The sequence below is a fragment of the Strix aluco genome, chromosome 21 (genome assembly GCF_031877795.1).
Source record: "Strix aluco isolate bStrAlu1 chromosome 21, bStrAlu1.hap1, whole genome shotgun sequence".
In the NCBI taxonomy this organism is placed as follows: Eukaryota; Metazoa; Chordata; class Aves; order Strigiformes; family Strigidae; genus Strix; species Strix aluco.
Genome location: NC_133951.1, coordinates 8,587,452 through 8,607,263, shown reverse-complemented (window position 1 = coordinate 8,607,263; position 19,812 = coordinate 8,587,452). Strand labels below are relative to the sequence as shown.

Genomic DNA, 19,812 nt, shown 5'->3' with positions numbered 1-19,812 from the left:
AAATATGACCATCTCCTTAGTTTTTATATGTTGCTCTGCATTCAAATTTTAGATGAAAACCCACTGAAATATTAGGATGAGGACTGTTCATTAGGTTTTTCCTAGCCCTTTAGTGACTAATCTGCCTGCTTTTCTGAGACATCTTGAACTCAGCGCCTGGGTTAAGGGCTTAGCTCTTTGCTTGGTTGCCCAAATAGTTTTCCTCATTTTTAGCCACTGTCATTTGAATTCATCAAGATCACTGGTGCGTGTTTTCCTGGCTGTGCTCAAGGACCTGCTGCCCAGAGTGCCCTGAGTTAAAACACGGGTGGAAGGCGCTCACTTTTGCTAAGGATTTTCTTGGTGATGGAGACACCAGCTGAGCTCTCAGCTCATGAAGGACCTGTTTGAGACCCATGAAACTTGAGGACTCCTCACACTTCAGACTGACAATGGACTTGTATCAGACTCCCATCTGCTGAAGTCTGAGGACCCCCTGGGAAGGATGGAGGCCTCCAATAAGAAATATTGCCAGAAGGTCAAATACTGATGCCTTTGCTCATCTGTTACACCACCATCTGAAGGCAATTTTTAGGGAATTGAGGCTCCTTCTTTACTGTGGTTTGGAGAAACCAATGTGTTTCTCTAGCCCTGGAAGGGATAGGGTACATGGGGGTTATTTTCCCATATGAAAGTTGGGTTAAATCTTCAGTGACTGTCTCAAAACCAGATCTAGGTGGAAGGACATGGCTAAGGTCCATGTTTCCCAAACACGTTAGCAAGCTGGGTTGAAAATATCTGCAGGCTTTCTGTCTGCAAATAGATCTGGCTTGATTACTTTGTTCCGGGTGAAGGTGGGTGGGTAAGTGACCAACTGACCTTCGTCTTTACGTGAGAGCCTGAGGCAGAGCAGAAGAACGTACATGTTGTGCAAGATGCACTTATGGCTGTGGCCAGACCTCTGCACCGCCAGGTTTCACCCTCCCAGATGTGTGAGGAGAGGGGAAATGCAGCAGCAGTTTCCACTGCTTTTTGCTGGAGCCCCAGGCCAATCAGTCAGATGCTGATAGGGGCCTCGATGCTGCTAAACCCCTTTCCTATCTTTAATGTCAATTCAGGTTTCCCCTCTGTCCACAGACATGAGCAGGCAGGCCAGAAAAACAAATTAATTTTGCTCCAGGCAGAATTGGCAGGGGCAAGCTGAGCTGCCGGCTGGGGTGACTAATGGGAGTTTTGTGGTGTTGCAGCGAGGTGAGCCCTGGGGAGCTGGGTGGCCCCCAGACACAGAGTGGTGGCCAGGGTGGGCTCAGCCCTGGCGGGAGCCTGAGCCTTCCAGAGGAGGGATATGGGATTGCTCCTTTTATGCCCTTTCCACTGCAGAAAAGGCTAAAAAGGGGTTTTAAAGTCCCTCTGCTGCAGCCCAGATGCATATGGTACTTACTGACTTTGTGGCTATTGGAAAATCTCAGCAATGTTTTGTTACTCATCTTCCTCTCAAGCACCTGGCAAAGCCACCTGGGGGATTTATTTCCCCCAGCTGCCTCTGGGGGTAGGAGGAACCAAATCCTGCCACAGGCAGGTACTAAGCTACTTGGGTGTTTTTGTGCTGCCATCCACGTCCTGCCTTGGTAGTAGCACAGCCCCAGGGATGGAGCCCCTCACCCACAGGAGCTGCTGTGCCTGGGGAAGTGCCTCCACCCCGCATCCCAGTCTTCTCAGGGCAGCCTGGGGTGATTTGACAAACCCAGCCAAGAGCCAGGGTCTTAACCCTCTGCTGAGGCCGGTTCTGCTGCAAACTGTCCCCCTCTTTCCCTTCTGTGCTGCTGCAACAGGTCTAGAGCAGCCTGGGTTTTGGCAACAGGGAGAGCTGAGCCTTGGCCTGGCCCCTGGCAACAGCAGGACCTGTTTATTAAGAGATGGTGCATAGGGTTCGTTTTTATTCTGAGTAAGGTAACACATGCAGCACTGCTGCCTATCCTGCACAACCTCTCACCACTTGGTAATGCTGGGGCATCGGCTGTGTTTTCTGCAGTAAGAAGTAAAGAAATTATTTTTCAAAGGAGTTTAAAAGTGAGGGATGGTGCAAAGGCCTGGCTGCTCCAGCTCGAGGTTTCTGCAGAAGCCCCTGAGTGACACTTATGTCTTCTGTATGGTGATGTATCACTGTTTTAGGGGAACTGCCTGCCTGGCAGGCCTGGATCTGGTTAAAGGTCCTGCACAAAGGCTTTTCCAGCCTATGTGGCCTTACAGGACAGTCCTAAAATGGGAGAGCAGGGAGGTTATAGCTGCGGGCCTGAAATGCCGGCTGTAATTTGAATTTCTGCTGACAAGTCCTACCTTGTGAATGTGATCGAATATGCGTGTGGCATCCGCAGTGCCAGCCCTGCAGTTTCCGCTTCTGCCCAAGGTGCTGCCTGCACTTGAGCATGGCTTTGCTTTGGGCAAGCTCACTGGCAGTCCAGACCTGCCGTCAGGTCTGGCACGGAGATGTGGGGATGGGTCGAGGAGGTTTGAAACGTACCATCTTAAATCAACCGATGCTACGTGCTGACTGGGCTCAGCCATGGTTTCTGCCCCTGATGCCCGTGAGCTCCCCCTGTGTGGCCCCATGGGGGGAAAGTCCCGTCTTCTTTCGCCATGTTGGTGTTAAACCCCGGGTTGGGGATGTGCCAACCCCCTCCCTGCTCGGTTGCTTTGAGGCTTCTGTCACGGTGGGGATGGGGGGAGGCAGCGTGTCTGCTGGGCAGCCTTCAGAGCAGCTGCAGGGATCAGCAGCCACTTGTAATCAAAAGTAAGACTAAATTAATCCAAATCTTCCCATTCTTCGCTTATGTCTTTGCTCCTCTTCCATTTCTCCCTGTGTTGGGACTGAATTGTCGGCGTTATCCAACTTCCAGCATCACCAAAGCTTGACTATCTGTTTGCCTCCCCACTGCTTGTCCATCTGTTGGAACCTCTGTGTTTCAAGCATTTCTGAGTTGCAATGCTCTGTAAACAGGAAAGAATCTAAATCTCAGCTAATCCACCAGTCTTGCTAAAGACACAAACGCAGGGCAGGCTGGCAGCTTTTGGGGTGGAGGTAATAGAGCAACTATTTAAAGCATCCTCCAGGGTTTCTGGGCTAATGCCACATGCCCAGGGCAGTCTCTCACCCAGCAGCCAGTTGCAGGCTCAGAACACAAGGGGAAGCTAGCTTTAATAAACAGCAGTTGCTTTTCTCTTGTTCATTCCCTTTTTATCTTGGTGGATGCGAGAACCTCCTGTTTGGTCTTGTGTGGCAAGTGGAGAGCTGTTTGCAGGCTTCTGCAGATGTTTGGTGTGGGTCTTTGTGGTAGAGGAAGGGGTAAAGCTGTCTGAAACTGTCAGACCTTTCTGCCATGTGTGCGGGTCCAGTCAAACAGGGGTTTAGCAAACGAAAGTTGACCAAAAAATCCTCCTTGTTTCTTAGCTACTCACATTTAATGCTTGTATTAACGTTCTACTCGCTTGTGGTTGTCAGTGGAAATGGTAAAGGTAAATGTAGAAATTTAGATTGATTTTCTGTTACACAAAATAGAGGCATGCTTTGGTTTGCCTTTTTCTCTGAAAGTAACCTAGAAGGACTCTAAAATCTTAATTATATTCTCTTCTTGGCAAATCAATGTTATACATGAATTGGAGCCAGGAGCAGGTACCCAATTTGCATGGTTCTTGCCCCATAATGCAGTATTTATGTGGTGAGGTGGCAAATGATGCAGACAAAGCAGCAGGCTGCAGACTGTTTGTTCAAACTTTTCAAACCCATTTCAGAATCTTTATTGAAAAAAAATTCATCACAGCATCTCAACTGTTATTCAAACACATTTAATAAACAAAGAGAAACAGTAGCAAAGGGCACTGACACGTGACAAACTGTACAAAACCTCCGGTTTGCAGGCAAACGCGGGGGGAGGAGCCCACGGCCCAGCTGCAGGACTGGGGAGCTGCTCCGTCCCATCGCCCTGCAGCGAACCATGCCCCCTTTGCCTCAGCCCACTCAGTCACCCCTGAGAAAAATCGATTTGTTAAAAATGTGCAGAAACAAAGACACTTTAAGAGGTTATTTCCAGTCTTGCCATAATGGAACAATTTAGGCCACTGGGAAAGTTTAAAAAAAACAAAGTGTCATACTCTCCATTCCCAGGATTAATGCTTTAACATTAACCTTCCCAAGAGGCACAGGCACTCTTGGATATCCAGTAGATCTACCCCTGCTCACCTACCCTACTCACCACAACACGCTACCTTTTTTGGAGTGAATGGGACAAATTTCATCCTAATTCAGCGCTAGTTTTGATATAGTTGTGACTGAGTGAAAGGCAATGGAAGGAAAAGCCCTGTCTTGAGCACAGAAGGGATGCAACTGGTGTGTAATGCTGAGACCAGCCTTGGTCTCAGGGTAAAGGTGACCTCGCACAGTTGGGAAAGGAGAAATCCTCCACTGGGAATGTACCTGCTCTGCATGGACTTCATGCCTGGTCCTAAATACCACCCAAGAATTTGAGTGTCCAGTACCAAGGATTGGTTTTCTACCATAAGCTTGTTCTGTTGAACTTAAAGATCCTGCAATTGAACCCAAAGAGTCTTCAATGCCCTGGCACGTCCTCACTGCAGAAAGCAGCACGGAGGGGAAAAACCAAGATGGAACTTTGATAGTCCTTCTTGTGCATGTGAGTTAAACAGCTGTTCCATTCAACTGCTAATGGTAATTTTTAGGCTCTCTGGCTCAGAGGGGAGAGTGATGGCATCACTCTTGCATCAGGCAATCCTCTGGTGGGCTTCACCACATATGGCATTTTTGGTGATACAAAAAAGCAAGGAGGTGTCATTTTTATCTACTTGAGCTGTACTGGACAGAAAGTCTCCCTTTGCAACTAGTGTTGCTTTGAGCTCCATGGGTTGAACAACAAGGTGCTCCGCTGGCATCCATGCGACACGCAGCTCAACCAGTTCCTGCTGCCTTTAGTTTGATATTTCTTGACCAGTTCCCAGAAACTCCCTCCTCTGAGGAAGGGAAAGTGTGGGAGGCATCGGCCTGTCAGCCTTGCACAGCCTCTGAGAAACAGCTAGACTTTGATGAAAAACAGGCCTTGGGAGAAAGATAAGAGACTGCTGAGTTGTGCTAAGATGGCAGAGGAAAACAACGGACAGCTGCAACACTGAACTGTGGAAAAGTACTGAACTGTGAGAAGTTACCGCCGCGTGAACAGCGCGTGAACAAGAAGTTGATTGGTCTGCACAGCGTGTGTTAGAGTGGTCTTATGCTGATAGGAGAAAAGGTTGATAACTGTCTAATTGCTGATTTGCTAATTATGAAGTAAGAGCTTCGGCGAGAGCATAAGTATGTACTATTGGAAGAATAAACGGCTTTGCTTGTTATAACTCTCATAGAGTTGTGCAGGTCCAATATCCTCTCGCGACAAATGGTGACCCCGATGTCCCAGGACGGAGTGCGGAAGATGCTGCGGGAGGATCCCCGATTGGAGGTACTGTCTACAGTGGGACTGTGACAGGGAGGTAGGAGAACAGTCGATCGACGGAAACTCACCCGGGAGAGGTGATCAATCGGGGGCAGCATGGGGCAGAACAAGTCCGCAGAGGAGACGGCCACTGTCAGACTCCTGCTGCATATACTCTCTATGAGAGGGATAACTTATAATGAAACTTTTGTATGAAGGTTACTTAAATGGTGCAGAAACCACGGCTATCCTGCTGATACCCTCACAGCCTTTGAACCAGCAAAATGGGCTGAAATAAGTGAACGGTTGTGGGATGCTATTTCCAAGGGGGATCAGCATGCCAGTGAGCTAGCGACCACTTGGAAGTTGGTTTCGGACACTTAAAAGTGCAGAGTTGGTGGCGGCGGCCCCGGGCCTCCCCGAGCCCCCCTGCCGCGGAGCGACTGCCTGCGGCCATCTGGCACCGTGTGATCGTCCGTCCCGCCTCCCCCAAACACCAAAAGCGGCAGTTTTTACAGAAGGTGCTGACACTGTGATGCAGAGTCCCTTGTCCGTTCTAAAAGGACTAAATTTAAACCTTTCTGATGGTCAGTACACTAAAGGCCTTGATTTAAAAACAAAGAAGGGGGAATTTTCTGGACGCACTACATAATCAACTAGCAATGGCTTTATATATTCTTAATGGTGTTTTGATGTTTGTAGTATTTGTCTGTAACATTTCAAAGCAAAGATCTCATTCATGTAAGGGGCCCAGTAAACTGGGTAGCAACTATTTGTCCATTTATATTAGAAACCCCTATTACCTTATGGGGTCGTGACTGTGTGGCTCGATGGGGAACTCAAATTGGATCAAATTTGTCTTAATTGCCACCTTAGCACAACCCACCCTGAAACCCACCCTGAAACTAACCTGGAAAACAGAATCACCTGTGTGGGTGGATCAGTGGCCCTTGCCAATGGAAAAGCTGTTCTACCTTAAGGATTTAGCACAGGAACCTGTGTGTATCATTGTTCCGGTTACTATGCACATGTTACAGTGGCTAATACAAATGTCTTTGAGCAAGCTCGGCTTTCACATGCATTTTTTCCACCAAAACGCCAGAGCAATACAAAACCAGGTTTTTTTTATCAAGGCGTCAGGCTAAAGACATCACTGCGACTTGCCCTGAATACCAGAGGACTCCCTCTCTTCAACAGCTAGTGGTGTCAACCTTCAGGGACTCATCTCCTCAGAATTATGGCAATCTGATGTCACTCACTTTGCTGCATTTGGAATGTTAAAATATGTACATGTGTCTGTTGATACCTCTTCTGGAGCAGTGTTTGCGTCCTGCCATACAGTGGGGAGTCAAGCATCTGACCGGCATTCCCCACTCACCGACCAGACAGGCCATTGTGAAGCGTACGCATGGCATGCTAAAGCATCTATTGCAACAACAAAATGGGGGGAGATGGAGGATATCTATCTACACCTCACGAAAGGCTAAATAAGGCATTATATGTCATGAACTTTTTAAACATTTCCCCTGCCTCACAGGTGCCATCAATATTGAATCACTTCTCATCAGATACCAGATCAACAAGAAGTCCAGGGCAAGGCTCAAGTGTTAGCAAAAAACCTGGAAAGTGCTAACTGGGAAGGACCATATCCTTTAATAACCTGGGGAAGAGGTTATGCTTGTGTCTCCACAGGTCACAGTCCCCGGTGGTTACCAGCAAGGTGTGTGGGACCATACCTGAGGCGTGAGAGGCAGCTCACGTTTGGTGGACACTCAGGAGCCAGCTATGGGTGCTGTGGATGCCCCTGTGCCAACAGTTTGCGGTCTCTTCGACTGGTCATTTAAGCAGAATGTATGGGTAATGCTTGCTACTGCAATAGGACAAAATACACCATCTCTGTCCTTAATCACACTACGGTTGCCAACTCTTTTAAGAGAAAATGCTAACAGTAATTGCAACTCCTTGATGAAATATATAGGCTTACTAGTCACTAGTGAAAGATATAGTTTAGACAAAATGTAGTTATTAATAAGGATGAAATGCTATAAGAATGTGTGTATTCAACTTTCTTTGTTTAACAATATTAAGAATTAAGAACTCAAGTGTTTGACCTTATTAGAAACTCCCTTGGTTTTCCCCCTTGAGTGGTGGCCAGGCTCTGGGTGGAACCCAACAGGAGGATGAGATCAGATGTTTCTGCTCAAAGAAAATTGCCAGTTATTTTGGCCTGTTGATTGAGAGGCTGGACCTGCTTGCAGTGATGTTGGATGCCTCACCTACGGATGGACGCATAACGTAGGATTTCTGGTTTGCGAGGAAGGGAATTCTAAATTCTCGCTGCATCCAGGGTTCCCCAGCAATTGCGGATCTGAATGTTAGTGCCCCGTTAAGTAAGTGTGCTATTTTGTATCTTCTTTATTTTGTAATACTTAGTCAAAGACTGTCCTAGTCTTTTCAACTAGTAACTGTAACTGCTGTATTGTTCCTAGCCTTCTGTGAAATTATTTTAAGTATGCTATGTTTTTTGAAGTTTTTCTAAACCCTAATTGATAAAGCTCTGAAACAAGTCTTGCAGGTGAAGCTTAAAGCAAAGAAGGGGGAGATGTGGGAGGCATCGGCCTGTCAGCCTTGCACAGCCTCTGAGAAACAGCTAGGCTTTGATGAAAAACACTGTGGTAAGAGGGCCCCCACTTGCAGGAGCATTTAAAGAAAGACCAACTGTACCGGGTCTGGCTGAGCCAGAACTAGTTTTCCCCTGTAGCAGCCCTCATGGTGCTGTGTTTTATGTCGGGAGCTGGCAGGGTGTTGATAGCACACTGGTGGTGTGGCTACTGCTGAGTAGTGCTTACACAGCACCAAGGCTCTTTCCGACATTTCCCCCCCACAGTGGGACGGGGTGGGCAAGATCTTGGGAGGGGACACAACCAGGACAGCTGACCCCAACTGACCAAAGGGATATTCCAGACCATATGACGTCTGCTCAGTATAAAGCTGGGAGAAAGGAGGAAGGGGGTGGGGTCACCCTTGGTCCTCCGAGGCAACCACTACGCGTATGGGAGCCCTGCTTCCTGAGAAGGCCCAACATCGCCTGTTCATGGGAAGTAGAGAATAAATCTGTTTTCTTTTTTTTGGCTTCCACGCGCAGACCTTTGCTTCGCTTTGCTTATATTAAAACTGCTGTTGTTTTACCCACAAGGGTTGTTTTGTTTTCCTATCTTATTTTCTTTCCCTTCTTTGCCCTATTGAGAAAAAGAGGGGAAAGGGGGGGACGTGATAGAGCGACTTGGTGGGTACCTGGCATTTAGCCAAGGTCAAACCACCACAGTCTTTTTTTTGGTGCCCAACGTGGGGCGGGACAACGGCAGTTTTATATTAATTGTGCTATAGCTATAGCAGTTAGTAAACGACAAGCTCTTGTGCTGGTCACGGGTTTGTTGATTGCTCTGCTTATCTTTATTTTGCTAAGCTCGGGAACATGCTGGAAGAAATTGGGAACATCATGAGTGGTTTTATTCTGCAAGCTCCCGAAGTACTTATTAATCCTTATGTTAGCTCTTTGATACTGTTCATTAATGCTATTCGCCTATTGTGGGCTGTGTGGAGCTCGTTAGGTTTTTGGTGTAAGAGAAAGCAAATTTTGGGTGAGAGAATACCAAAATGTGCCCTGAGGCAGCCTGTCCCTGGGTGGCAGGGGGAGTGGAAGGATTTGGGCAGATTCCTAGGACGGTTATCACCTCCTGTAGCCTGGGATCTTACCCCTGAACAGGCAAGCAACCCTGCAAAATTGACATGACACCTGATAGAAGGGTGCCTTGTCTATCCTGATGAAAATCAGCAACTCCTAGTGCCTTACTGGGGCCTGGCCTATGCTTATCGAGCTGCAGTTCAGTGCTCTCAAAGGACTGTGGTGGAAATGGGAACTCAAACAAAACCAGTAACAGCAGAGATTGCCCCAGTAGTAAAAAAGAAACAGCGGACAAGGAGAACAACAGGTCCATACCCTCGATTAATAAGAGACGAGAAAGAGGAGGAAGCGGGAAGAAGCCAAGCCGGCAGAATACGGTCAAACCACCACACCAACAAAGCCCACAGCATTTCGCAAGTTTTATGAGCGAGGAGACTTCCCAATTGCCCTTGAGCATGATACTAAAGGAAACAAAATCGCCTGGAAGGTAGAGATTGAAAAGCTGGACTATCATTGCTACCTGCCTTTGTTCTTTGATGGGCTTTGTGAAATGACATTTCCATATGAGTTTTTTGCTCGTCAAGGAATCCATGACGTGCTGGAACATGGTGGAAACAAGATTCTTCCTGTCATTCCTCAGCTCGTTATCCCAATGTCCTGGTTTAACCAGGATAGGGTTAAGTTTCCCCAGCAGTGGGGGGGAGCTCTAGCCGGGTTATTCAGACACCTGGCAGGTCATATTTTCCTGGCGCGGATCGAGGTGCACTCATGCTTCCCACTGCTGTATTTGGTAGCTATTTTGCTCTGTTCACTGCTGTCACTATTACTGTTATTGTTATTGTTGTTGTTGGTTGTGTTGCTATTGCACTGTTGTATTAAACCTTTCCTTATTTCAGTCTTGGGGCTTTGTATTTCACTCCCTTTGTGGGGGAGGGGCAGCGGCTGCGTGGTCTCAGACCCCGGCAGGGGCTAAACCACCACACTTTCCAATACATAAATAGTGCCTGTTCCTTTGATTACAATGGTGTACTGTGCTTGTTTGTTCCCTGAAAGAATCACTCCTTTATAACAGAGCTGACTCGAGCAGGAATTGGAGTTAAACCTTCACTTGTATAGACAATAAAACTATAATTTTCATACGCAATTCAGCAATTGCTGTTCTGTGTCCACTTGCCCTGAGGGTGATGTCAGAGGCTGTGCAAGGCTGACAGGCCGATGCCTCTCACAGGAAAGAAGACAGATGAGAGTGTTAAAGGGCTTTTTAGGCTGCTAACTTGCACACATGTGCTTCGTGATTTCTTAGCTGTGAGCACAGACGGACAACGACTGAGGCTACAAGATACCGACAGAGGAGAGATATCTATACACATCACAGTGTTATTTAGGCCCAGCCAAGGCGTACGGTCTAATCACACCAATACCATCTCATCACATTATAAACAGGGAAGATGGAGGGAAGAAGAGGAGCTGGGGTCTTCAGCATGATGGCAAGCCAGCTGCGTTTCAACAGCCTGTAACTGACACTATGTGAATTCAAAGACATTTGGCACAGTCTGTTATTACCAGGATTAAACTAGCACAGCTAATTAACCAGTCTTTCTTGAGAATGAGGCAAAGCCTCCACTGGAGGAGGTACGTTGGCAAAGCAGGATGGGAGAAGACAGGCAAGAGTACGTACACAAGGACTGAAAAGAGGCAGAGAGAGCAGCGGTGTCGCTCAGTGTCTTTGCTGCACGTCTTGTTTGCTGAACTGGATGTTGGACTGTTGGTAATGCTGCTGCAAGGCCCTGTCAGCAACGAGTGATAAGATGGGAAACCTGCCTAATTCTATTTCAAAACTTTAAGGAGACCACAGGTAGCTGAAGTCCTCCAGAAAGGAGCCCAACTCCGCAGTCCAGGTGAGGAATTTTCTGGTACCTTATTGAGAAACTTCTGCTCTGAGCTTGTCAATGTCTCTGAATTCCAGCATCTCTGAAGCTTTGCGTTTAATGTCAGTTTGGGACTTGACTCAAAAAGACCCAAGTGCCTGGACACTCGGGCTACAAAGAACAAAGCCAAGATGGAAGGGGAAAAACATGCAGCAAATCCCTAAGAAATTCCATTTACCAGACTAGGAGGGACATGTCCTTGGTTAGGGATGGCACAGATTAAACAGAGAAGAACCAGTGACTGCAGTTTGGCTAAGATTAGAATTCAAGAGAGGCACGAACGAACATTTTGCACATCCATCCAAGGCATTCCAAAACAAACAAAAAAAAAAAGTCACAGAAGTCAACACATCACTTTGGACAAGAAACATTACGTCAGTTTGGCAACTTTTCACCAAACCCCCCCCACCCCAGCTCTGTGATGCCCCTCTGTAATCTGAGGTGATCTCTTGAAGGTGGGGACACGAGGGGGCTGCAGATAAATCTCTGCATGTAAATAGGGGATCTCCTCCGCAAAGGATCTCATGGGTTAAAACAAACCTACCTGCTTGCTACAGTACAAAAGAAATTCTGCCTGAAGTCCTCCCTTGGTGAGAAGGAAGGCGACAGAGAGCCCGCGCTGCTGGAGACAAACAAGGCAAAGCTGAACTTGGCAGCAACAAGTCCCTAACCTTGTGACTTTGCACCAGGCTAAGATATGGCCGTGGCAGGGTACTGGAGGGGAAGATGTCACCACTCTTCTTCAGTAGAGAAGTGTGAAGGACAGAACTATCACTCTATCGCTATTCTGGGTGAACACAGGTCTCTCCGTTTATGCACGTGAAGTAATGGGCTTTGGAAAATGCCAGGAGCCCATATGGAATAGTGTAAACAGCGAGACCCATGTTAGATGTGCACACAACTCCCCTCCCCTTAGTATCTAAACTCAGCTCTTAGGAATTGAACAAGGAACAAATACAAAGCAAGAATGGAAAAGTCTGTGTGGGTTTTCTACTGGTGGTTGTTTTGTTCCTCCTTTTAAAGCCCTGTTGTTCTGATTTTTTTTTGGGGGGGGGGGTGTCTGGCTGATCAGGAGGGGGAGCATTGCAAGGTCCCTGCACTTTTTTGGTGGCAGACCTGGGTGCAAGAAATGGCACAGCTCAAATACAGATCTTCCCACCTACACCAGCCTGGGGAAGGTGGAACTGATTACAGGGGCCTGTGGACCTGAGCAACCTTCACAAAGGCTCCGACTGGGAATCCAGCCCAGCCATTGTTGGAAAATTCAATACAGCGCTGGCCAAGAAAATAAAACAAATACTTGTGGAAAGGACTATCCAACTGGAAGAGTCTTTTCCTTCCTTGGTTTCCGGGGTAAGAGGGAAGCCTTTGGTTATGACCAGAATTATTCGCCATTGGCAGGACAGGCTCGGCTTTGCTTTGCATTAGCTTGGTTACTGTACAAGGGCAAGGTTGCACTGCGGAGAGATGCTCTGCCCAGCTAGACTGCCCTTTTGACATCTGGGAGTTTTAACGGAGTGGACACTTGGATTACATCCGGGATCCTCGCTCTTGAAGAATCTGAAAAGAAGAGAGCTTCTACAAATAACTTGGACAAGTTTACATGAAAAAGTTCATGTTCAGAATCCTTGTTTTTTGCAGAGAAAGGAAAGATGGACTAATGTGAGAGGAGCTTGCTGGCTTTTATGCTACCATAACAAACAGCAGGCTGGTTAAAGCTGACTGAGCCCCTTCTCTAGATATCCTGCTTAGCTGCCTGCCAGGAGTTAAGGATGTCACCTTTTGTTGCTATCCTGGGGAAAAAAAAGCGTGGATTGAAAGAGGGAAAAAAAAGCTTGCATCTCCCCACAACAAAATGTGACCAGTCTCAAAGGTCCTTGCTATGCTGTCCTCCTCTTTCAAGTCTCTCTTTCCTCCAACTTTTTTTTGTCTTCATTTGAAATGTACAAAGAGCCTTAGCTCTTGTCCTACAGTAAAAAATGAATTCTTCCAAGAGGGGAAGATCACGCATGCAGGAGGAAACAGGAAAGCTGGTGCATGGAATCGCTACTGCAAATTATGGATCTGCTAGTGTAAGAAGGGCTTTTTCTTTGCACAGGGGAATTCAGGTCAATACATCTGAGCAGATGCCTTACCTTTGCCTTCTCGCTCGGCTCCTTCACGATGCCATTGGTAGAATTGTTGAGCTCCCTGGACACAACACAGAGGAATTCTGCCTGATCTTCGTTTCCATAGTTATAGGAAGATCCAATGCTGATCAGCTGTGTGACAGGAGACAGCCAAGGTAACTATCAGTAAGTCTTGCCTTTTGCTTTATTCCTACAAGTGCTGTGTGAGGTAGGACTCTCCAGTGAGACCTGCTCTGGACCTGGAGTGTCCCTGCAGTTCCTGTGTCCCAGGCTCTCCTCTGTGTGCAGAAGGCAGGGACAGGGCTGAGCTCCAGAGCCCTCTACTGGCACCTGGAGCCCCAGGAAGAAAATTCCAGCCTGAAACTGTAATGCTGAACACAACAGAACATTTTCCAATTACTGAGGGCAGAAAAAGGAAAAACCATCAGATTTTGCAATATGTAATATCCAGGTAACTCAGATATGGGGCAGGCAATGCAGACTTCCTGGTCTAGACTACACTGAACTCGGCTCTCAACTTGCCTTGTGACTTTGATGTGTAAAAACTGGAAAGGCAATTCTTTACCACAGACAGATGTTAAGATTAACTAGGGGACATGTGGCAAACCGGCACCATACTTTACGTAGATGTTGTCAAGATGGAGGTTGATATCTGTATAAATGGGATTATATTCTATGACTGTTGTGATGAGGGGTCTGGACTCGATCCAAGCAATCCCATCTGTCTCATTTATCATTATTACATTAAAAGGACATCCTGGAGTGCAGAGCTAATTTGTCATTTACAACTCCGTTCTGCTTTCCAGATAATAAATCTAAGTAATCTGAAGAAAGCAATGTGAATCTTATCAACTGTGTATATCTAGGAAATTTTAATATGCAGCGTGCACCCTCACTTCCATGTCCTAATGGATTTTAGAAGAGACAGCTCCATATTTATACGTGAGGCAGATGCTGTCAACAGCCTTCCTAGACAGATGACTATCTATATGGTTACAGTGCAGCTGCAGGAAGACGTGGGGGGCTGGCGCACTGACTGACCTCCAGCACTGTTTTAAATAGGTTTTGATGTTTGTACTGAGGGCAAAAGGTAGACACAGGATTAAAAAAAATTTTTCTTTTTTCTTTCACGTCCCTGCACCCTGTCTTGACTGTTTAAGCTCTGGGATATTTCAATACTGTACACCACTATTTACTCAACAAACACAAAGTATCTTGACAAAGACAGCAATTTTCCAGACTACTGAACTGTAGGTGGGCAGGAGAACAGATTTCTGTTTAAAATAGCAAATTTCTATTTCAACCTTAATTTAAGCTGGACTGAATGGTACAAGGCACAGAACCTGAAAGGCCACATGCTCCTCCGAGAACCCACGCCTCACAGACAATAAGGCTGCACCAGCTTTTACTAGCAGGCTTCTGGACCAGTCTTTGTGATGCTATGAAGTGACTGGATCCAAAGAGCCCATGAAGGGAACATCTGCTCTGTTCAGTCGCTGCCATCCAGGCTAAGATTTAGCACTACCCTCTTTTTGTCCCCAATACGTAGATCCGTTACCATCCTTCCTAATGTGTCTCAGCATGCCAAGTGGTGCGATCTGGGGGAGGGTAGAAGCCGTGCTGGGTTGCACATCTGGAGAAAGACCTTGGCAACAGGCTGCAGCTACAGTGTGCCTCCCAGCAGGGCCCGCTTCAGCATGGGACACAGCCTGTGCTGCACCACCACCACGTTCCTGCTCTGTGACCCAGCCTGGACCATCTCGCAGCTGGAGAGAGGCTGTACTGCTGTGTGAGGTCTAGCCCTGACCAAAGCATTGTATCTGGTGTCCTGTTTTGGCTTGCTGCCCCTGGGCGTGTTTGAGTCGAATGCAAATCCTGGGGAGGGCCAGAACAGCTCCTGACCGTGGGAGCGTGCGGGAGGGGGGTGTGCAGGAAATTTTCCTGGTGCCTGCAGTGTACAGGAAAGGGAGCTGGCAGGGATCTCAGGGGTTTGTGCAAAGGCTGTGGATGGCAGAGGGAGGGAGGGAACTGGAAGGGAACACCCCAGCATTTGTAACTACTATCCTGACCCTATCATTATAGATTTGAAAAGCAAGACTAGGAAAGAGGTAAGAGCACAGATTCCCATGTAGGGCACTGCCTATAGTCGTTTGGTTTTGGGGGTGTATGCATGCATGTGTGAAAAGCAAATTCTCTTAAGTAAATTTCTGGAGAGCAAAACCTGGGTGTTAGAGAACTGCATTTCCATAAAGCAGCTAGTGGCTCTTGGTCACAAGATTTCACTACCCGGCTCACAGGGGCGAGAGTTTTTGGCTGCCTCTCCACTCTGCAGTAGGAGTTTTCAGGCATTACAGAACAGATATATATGAACAAGTGATGCAAAGTGCTTGCCTCACTTCGTGTCAGCACATTTCCCACAACATCCACTTGTACTGAAGCTGGACTAACTGGGAAGACAGCAGAGCTGTAATCCACAGAGCCTATTCTGCAGTTTGTTTCTTAATATAGCATTAACATGCAGGCCAGCTGGTTTCCAATTCTCCATCCTCCTAAATAAGAGGACTGTATTTGATTTCAGAAACCAAATCTGGAACTAATGCCATATGCAGCTTCAGTGACACCTAGCCCTGAAACCGGCTGCATTACAAAGGCATCTGCAGGAAGTGTATTTCTCATGTCACTCAGCACCTCTTTAGCAAACGCAGGAGTCATGACTTTGAGCTTCCAGAGGAGTCGTGCTGTGGTTTTTTTATGGCTCTATTAATTTTCCTGGATAAAACTGTTGTACTGGGGCCTGGTATAGGTGATGAAATGCAGGATAATGGAAGAATTGCTCTGGGATTTACAAGGATACAAGAAGTCCTGAAGGAAAATGAAATCTCTCTTGGCAGTTTGAGTGAATTCTGCCTTTCCCTGTCAGTCATTTTACATAAGTGGACTGCTGCTCAGTTCAGACTGCTTATTCTGAAGAGCAGTGTGAAGTGCAATGCAATTGCAAACTGCTTATTTCATATTCAGCTTTCAAAGGGATTCTGCTGTTCTTTGGTAACGGTACCTGTTCGAATTTCCACCCGTCGGACATAGTGGACACCATCTGTGTGAGCTCTTCCTCTTGGCACTGCAGGACTCTGTACACATGCTTCACAGGTCCCTAAAGCATGGAGGATAAAAATAACCGTGAGTTTAGTAATTGTTATACTAGTATCAAGCTAGAAAAATAGTAAGCCTCTCCTGCTCTGTCATCTTGTTATTTAAGGAAGTCTGAGCCCCACAGGCTTTCTGAGGTTCCATCCTTCTGACCATCCAACCAATTCTAAAACAGGTACACGTGGCTGGCACACTTCTCTTAAAAGGCATCTAAGGGCCAGTAAAAGCAAAACTTCTCGGGCTTTCAAAGCCATTTGCTGCTTTTTAAAAGCATTTCTCTTATGAAATTGAATCTACCAGGTGTGTTAGTATCAGCTGAGCAGCAACAGGAAAAATTGCCACAGAGAGACAGATATGAAGGGAAGAAAACAGTTTAGAGAAGGAAGAGTTGAACTATTCTTTACTGACCAAAGTGGTGTTTTGCTTTATAACCACCCATCTCTACTCCTGGTCCCTCTTGTTTAACTGTTCATTGCCTTTCCCTACAGCGTTAACAAGACGACCAAGTGGTCTGTGCTTATGAAACCATACTGGATACTTCCCTAGCTGTGTCCTGGGTCCACCTAAAAGCACTTATTCCCCCTGTTAAAGATGACTACTAAACCAAAGAACTGCTACTAGAAGTGTCTACAGCCACACTTGTCCTCTGCTGCGCTACAGAAAATGTCTGACTTCATAACCCAAATGTTCCTGTGCATTACTTGAGAGGTTCTGTTCTCGTTATCCCGTATCCGCTCCTTCACCAGCCGCACAAGAGATGCAATATTGTAAAACTCGGCTTCTTCCAGTACCCCTAAGAAAGGAACCAAAAGTAGAAACAGATTCTGTTACTCTGTACAGGGTAGAATGAAGATGATTCTGCTACAAGGACGCAACCTTGATGCAACGTGCTCCTGACTCCAAATCTAGTGAGAAAATCCCCAAATGTCAAATAGGCTGTGCCACTGATCTCATGCTCCCAAGCTGGAAGAAAATGACCAACTAGCTGTCAGCTCCTTCTGTGTCTTAGAGGATCTTTAAGAAAGATTATTCCCCTTTCCCCAGGATTATCAGAAACCCCATGGTACAATCTCTATTTTGTTTGCACAGCCCCATTATTGGGAAGTCACCAAAGCTGCCTGCTTGTCGAGAACTGCTGTCCGTGGAGGGAGAGGAGATGTGCTAACAGACCCTTCACTCTGCTAACAGATCCCTTTGAGCTAAGCAGGACAGTGATGGGTTATGCTATAAGCTGCAGGCCTCTGCTTTCAGGAAGATACAGAATCTAATGATCTAATCCCTGTTAATGAGTATCCTTCTGAGAAACTAACAGAGGGAAATATGGCTTGCTCACACCCTTACACACTGCCACGTCAGGAACCCTGCGCACTCAGGCAAGTTTCTGACGAGAGCTCTTTTTACCATTACCCAACAGCATTTGCAGCTGTAAAAAAATGCCCTGTATTTTTTCTCTTACCTTCTTCTGCAAGCTCCTTGTTTATGATGAGCTTCCCATGTCGGAGGTAGTTCAGTATTGGACCAAAATACGTGGGGTCTCTATCGATGAGATACGCCCCTGTCTCATCCTGTTGAGTGTGTCCAGGAATGAAGCGGGGATGGTTAAGTGGTACCAGGAAAAACATAATTTCGGTTGAAAACAATGAATGAACATCTTCTCTTTGAGAACCTGGATTAATTTGCCTGTGAAAGGTGTACTGTACCTTTAAACCAACATTTTTTTTTTTCAATTTCTGAACTAAGCTACAAATGTGGCAGCTCAATAATGCTGGCAAATGCTTCAAATTAAGCACTTCTATGAACAGAGTTTATATACCCAGAAAGAAAAGCAGGACTTAGCAGTTTTTCTTCACTGCAATAATACAAAACAAAAGCAGCAATTGTGTTCTGTCTAAATTTGTTTTCCAGACTAGTTTAACTAGGAGACTCTGGAGGCAAATTGGATCTCCAGTTCTGGCTAACAGCATATGATGGTTTAAGTAGATCTTTTTTTTCTCCTTTCCACTACTGAAAATGCACACTGCAATGCCCCAGCCATGTCTCTAGCAATACAGTAACTATTGCCATCAAATAACCAACAATTCACAACCAAAAGCATTTCCTGAGCCAGCTCTGAAGTCATTCATATCACTCCCTTAAATCACTTTAAAGCAATGTTTGTTCTGCCAATCAATCTGCTCTAAGGCCACAAGAAACTGAAAAAACATTCTGAAGTGTCATCTCTACTCACTGACACTGGTGACTGCTGTAACAACCAGGATTCATCTTTTGATTAAACTCTGAACGGAGTGGTAAGAACCCTGACTAATTCTCAGTCTGACCTACCCACAAAATATTTACAAAACTTTGTGCAGCGGACGCTACAGAAAACCTGCAATTACAAGAATAACTGTTTGCAAAATCCTTATGATAAACAATCACTTCAAAACTAGCCACCCATGTAGGGAATGTGCACTGTGATCTTTTATGAGAGCAAAGTGAAATATATTTTTAAAAATAATAATACATGCTCAGGGTGAGAAATCATTAAGATTCCTTTGTCTAGGAAAGCTTCCCTCCAGTTCCCTCTCTGCTATAAGCACTATGGGGAGGTGCTGGTTTGCTCCTTGAGGGGACTCACGTCACCGTGGGAGGTGGAGGGTATCGGACCCTGCAGCCCCAGGATGCCACAGGCACGAGGCCAGACTCTAAGCCCCGTTCTTGGGGATGTGGCCAACTCTGTGGCCGTGTGATGGGACATGAGGGACACGGAGATGGTGTGTGTCAGGCTGACATGTGCTCCGGGGACTGCGGGAGTGGGGCTGCTGTGGAGATCGGCCCATCCACGCCACAGGGTCAGGGGCTGCTGGGGCTGTAAAGCAGCGTTGGGGATGCCAGCCCTGGGGACACCGGCAGCCGGGGCTGTCACCCAGCCCGTACAGCAAGTCGGGGCGCTGCTCCCCGGTGACGCCGGCTGCCGTGGGGACCAAGGCGGCTCAAGGAGCGGCCGTCACCGCCTGGGCCCGGGGTCTCGCCATCCCGAGGTGGGGTGGGGGCCGGCCCCCGCCGCGGCCTCACCTTGTCGGAGCCGAGCTCGGGTCCGTCCTGGCAGCAGAGGCGGCACAGGAAAGACTTGGGCTCCCGACACAGTGTCTGCCGGGTGCTCACGAAGTACGTGCCGCCCACGTTCAGGCGCACCCACTTGGAGGAGGCGGCGGGCGGCCGGGCCGCGCCGGGTGGGGACAGCGCCCCGCCGGAACCCGCCGCCGATCCGGCCGCGCGGGGGCTGGGCGGCCCCGGCGCACCCCCAGGACCCGGACTGGGCGTGCGGCCCCGCGGCGGCCCCTCCGCTGCTGCCGCCAGCTCGGCCATGGTGGTGCCGCTCAGCGCCCTCGCGTCGCCATCCCCACCCGCTGCGCCGCCCCGCTCCGCCGCCGCTTCCGGCCCGCAAAGCACTTCCGGGGCAGCAGCGGCCGTCACCGGGAAGGGGA

General features: G+C 47.5%; 1 protein-coding gene across 1 annotated transcript; it reads right to left on the bottom strand.

Annotated features, from left to right (window-relative positions):
* Positions 1-11,113: 11,113 nt before the first annotated feature.
* On the bottom strand, positions 11,114-19,768 carry KCTD2 (potassium channel tetramerization domain containing 2). Its single transcript, XM_074846926.1, has 6 exons — positions 19,400-19,768; positions 17,802-17,910; positions 17,047-17,138; positions 16,254-16,349; positions 13,205-13,330; positions 11,114-12,629 (listed from the first exon to the last, which is right to left on the bottom strand). Exons 1-6 carry the CDS (start codon positions 19,691-19,693, stop codon positions 12,600-12,602), a joined length of 747 nt encoding a protein of 248 aa, XP_074703027.1. The 5' UTR covers positions 19,694-19,768; the 3' UTR covers positions 11,114-12,599.
* Positions 19,769-19,812: the final 44 nt, after the last annotated feature.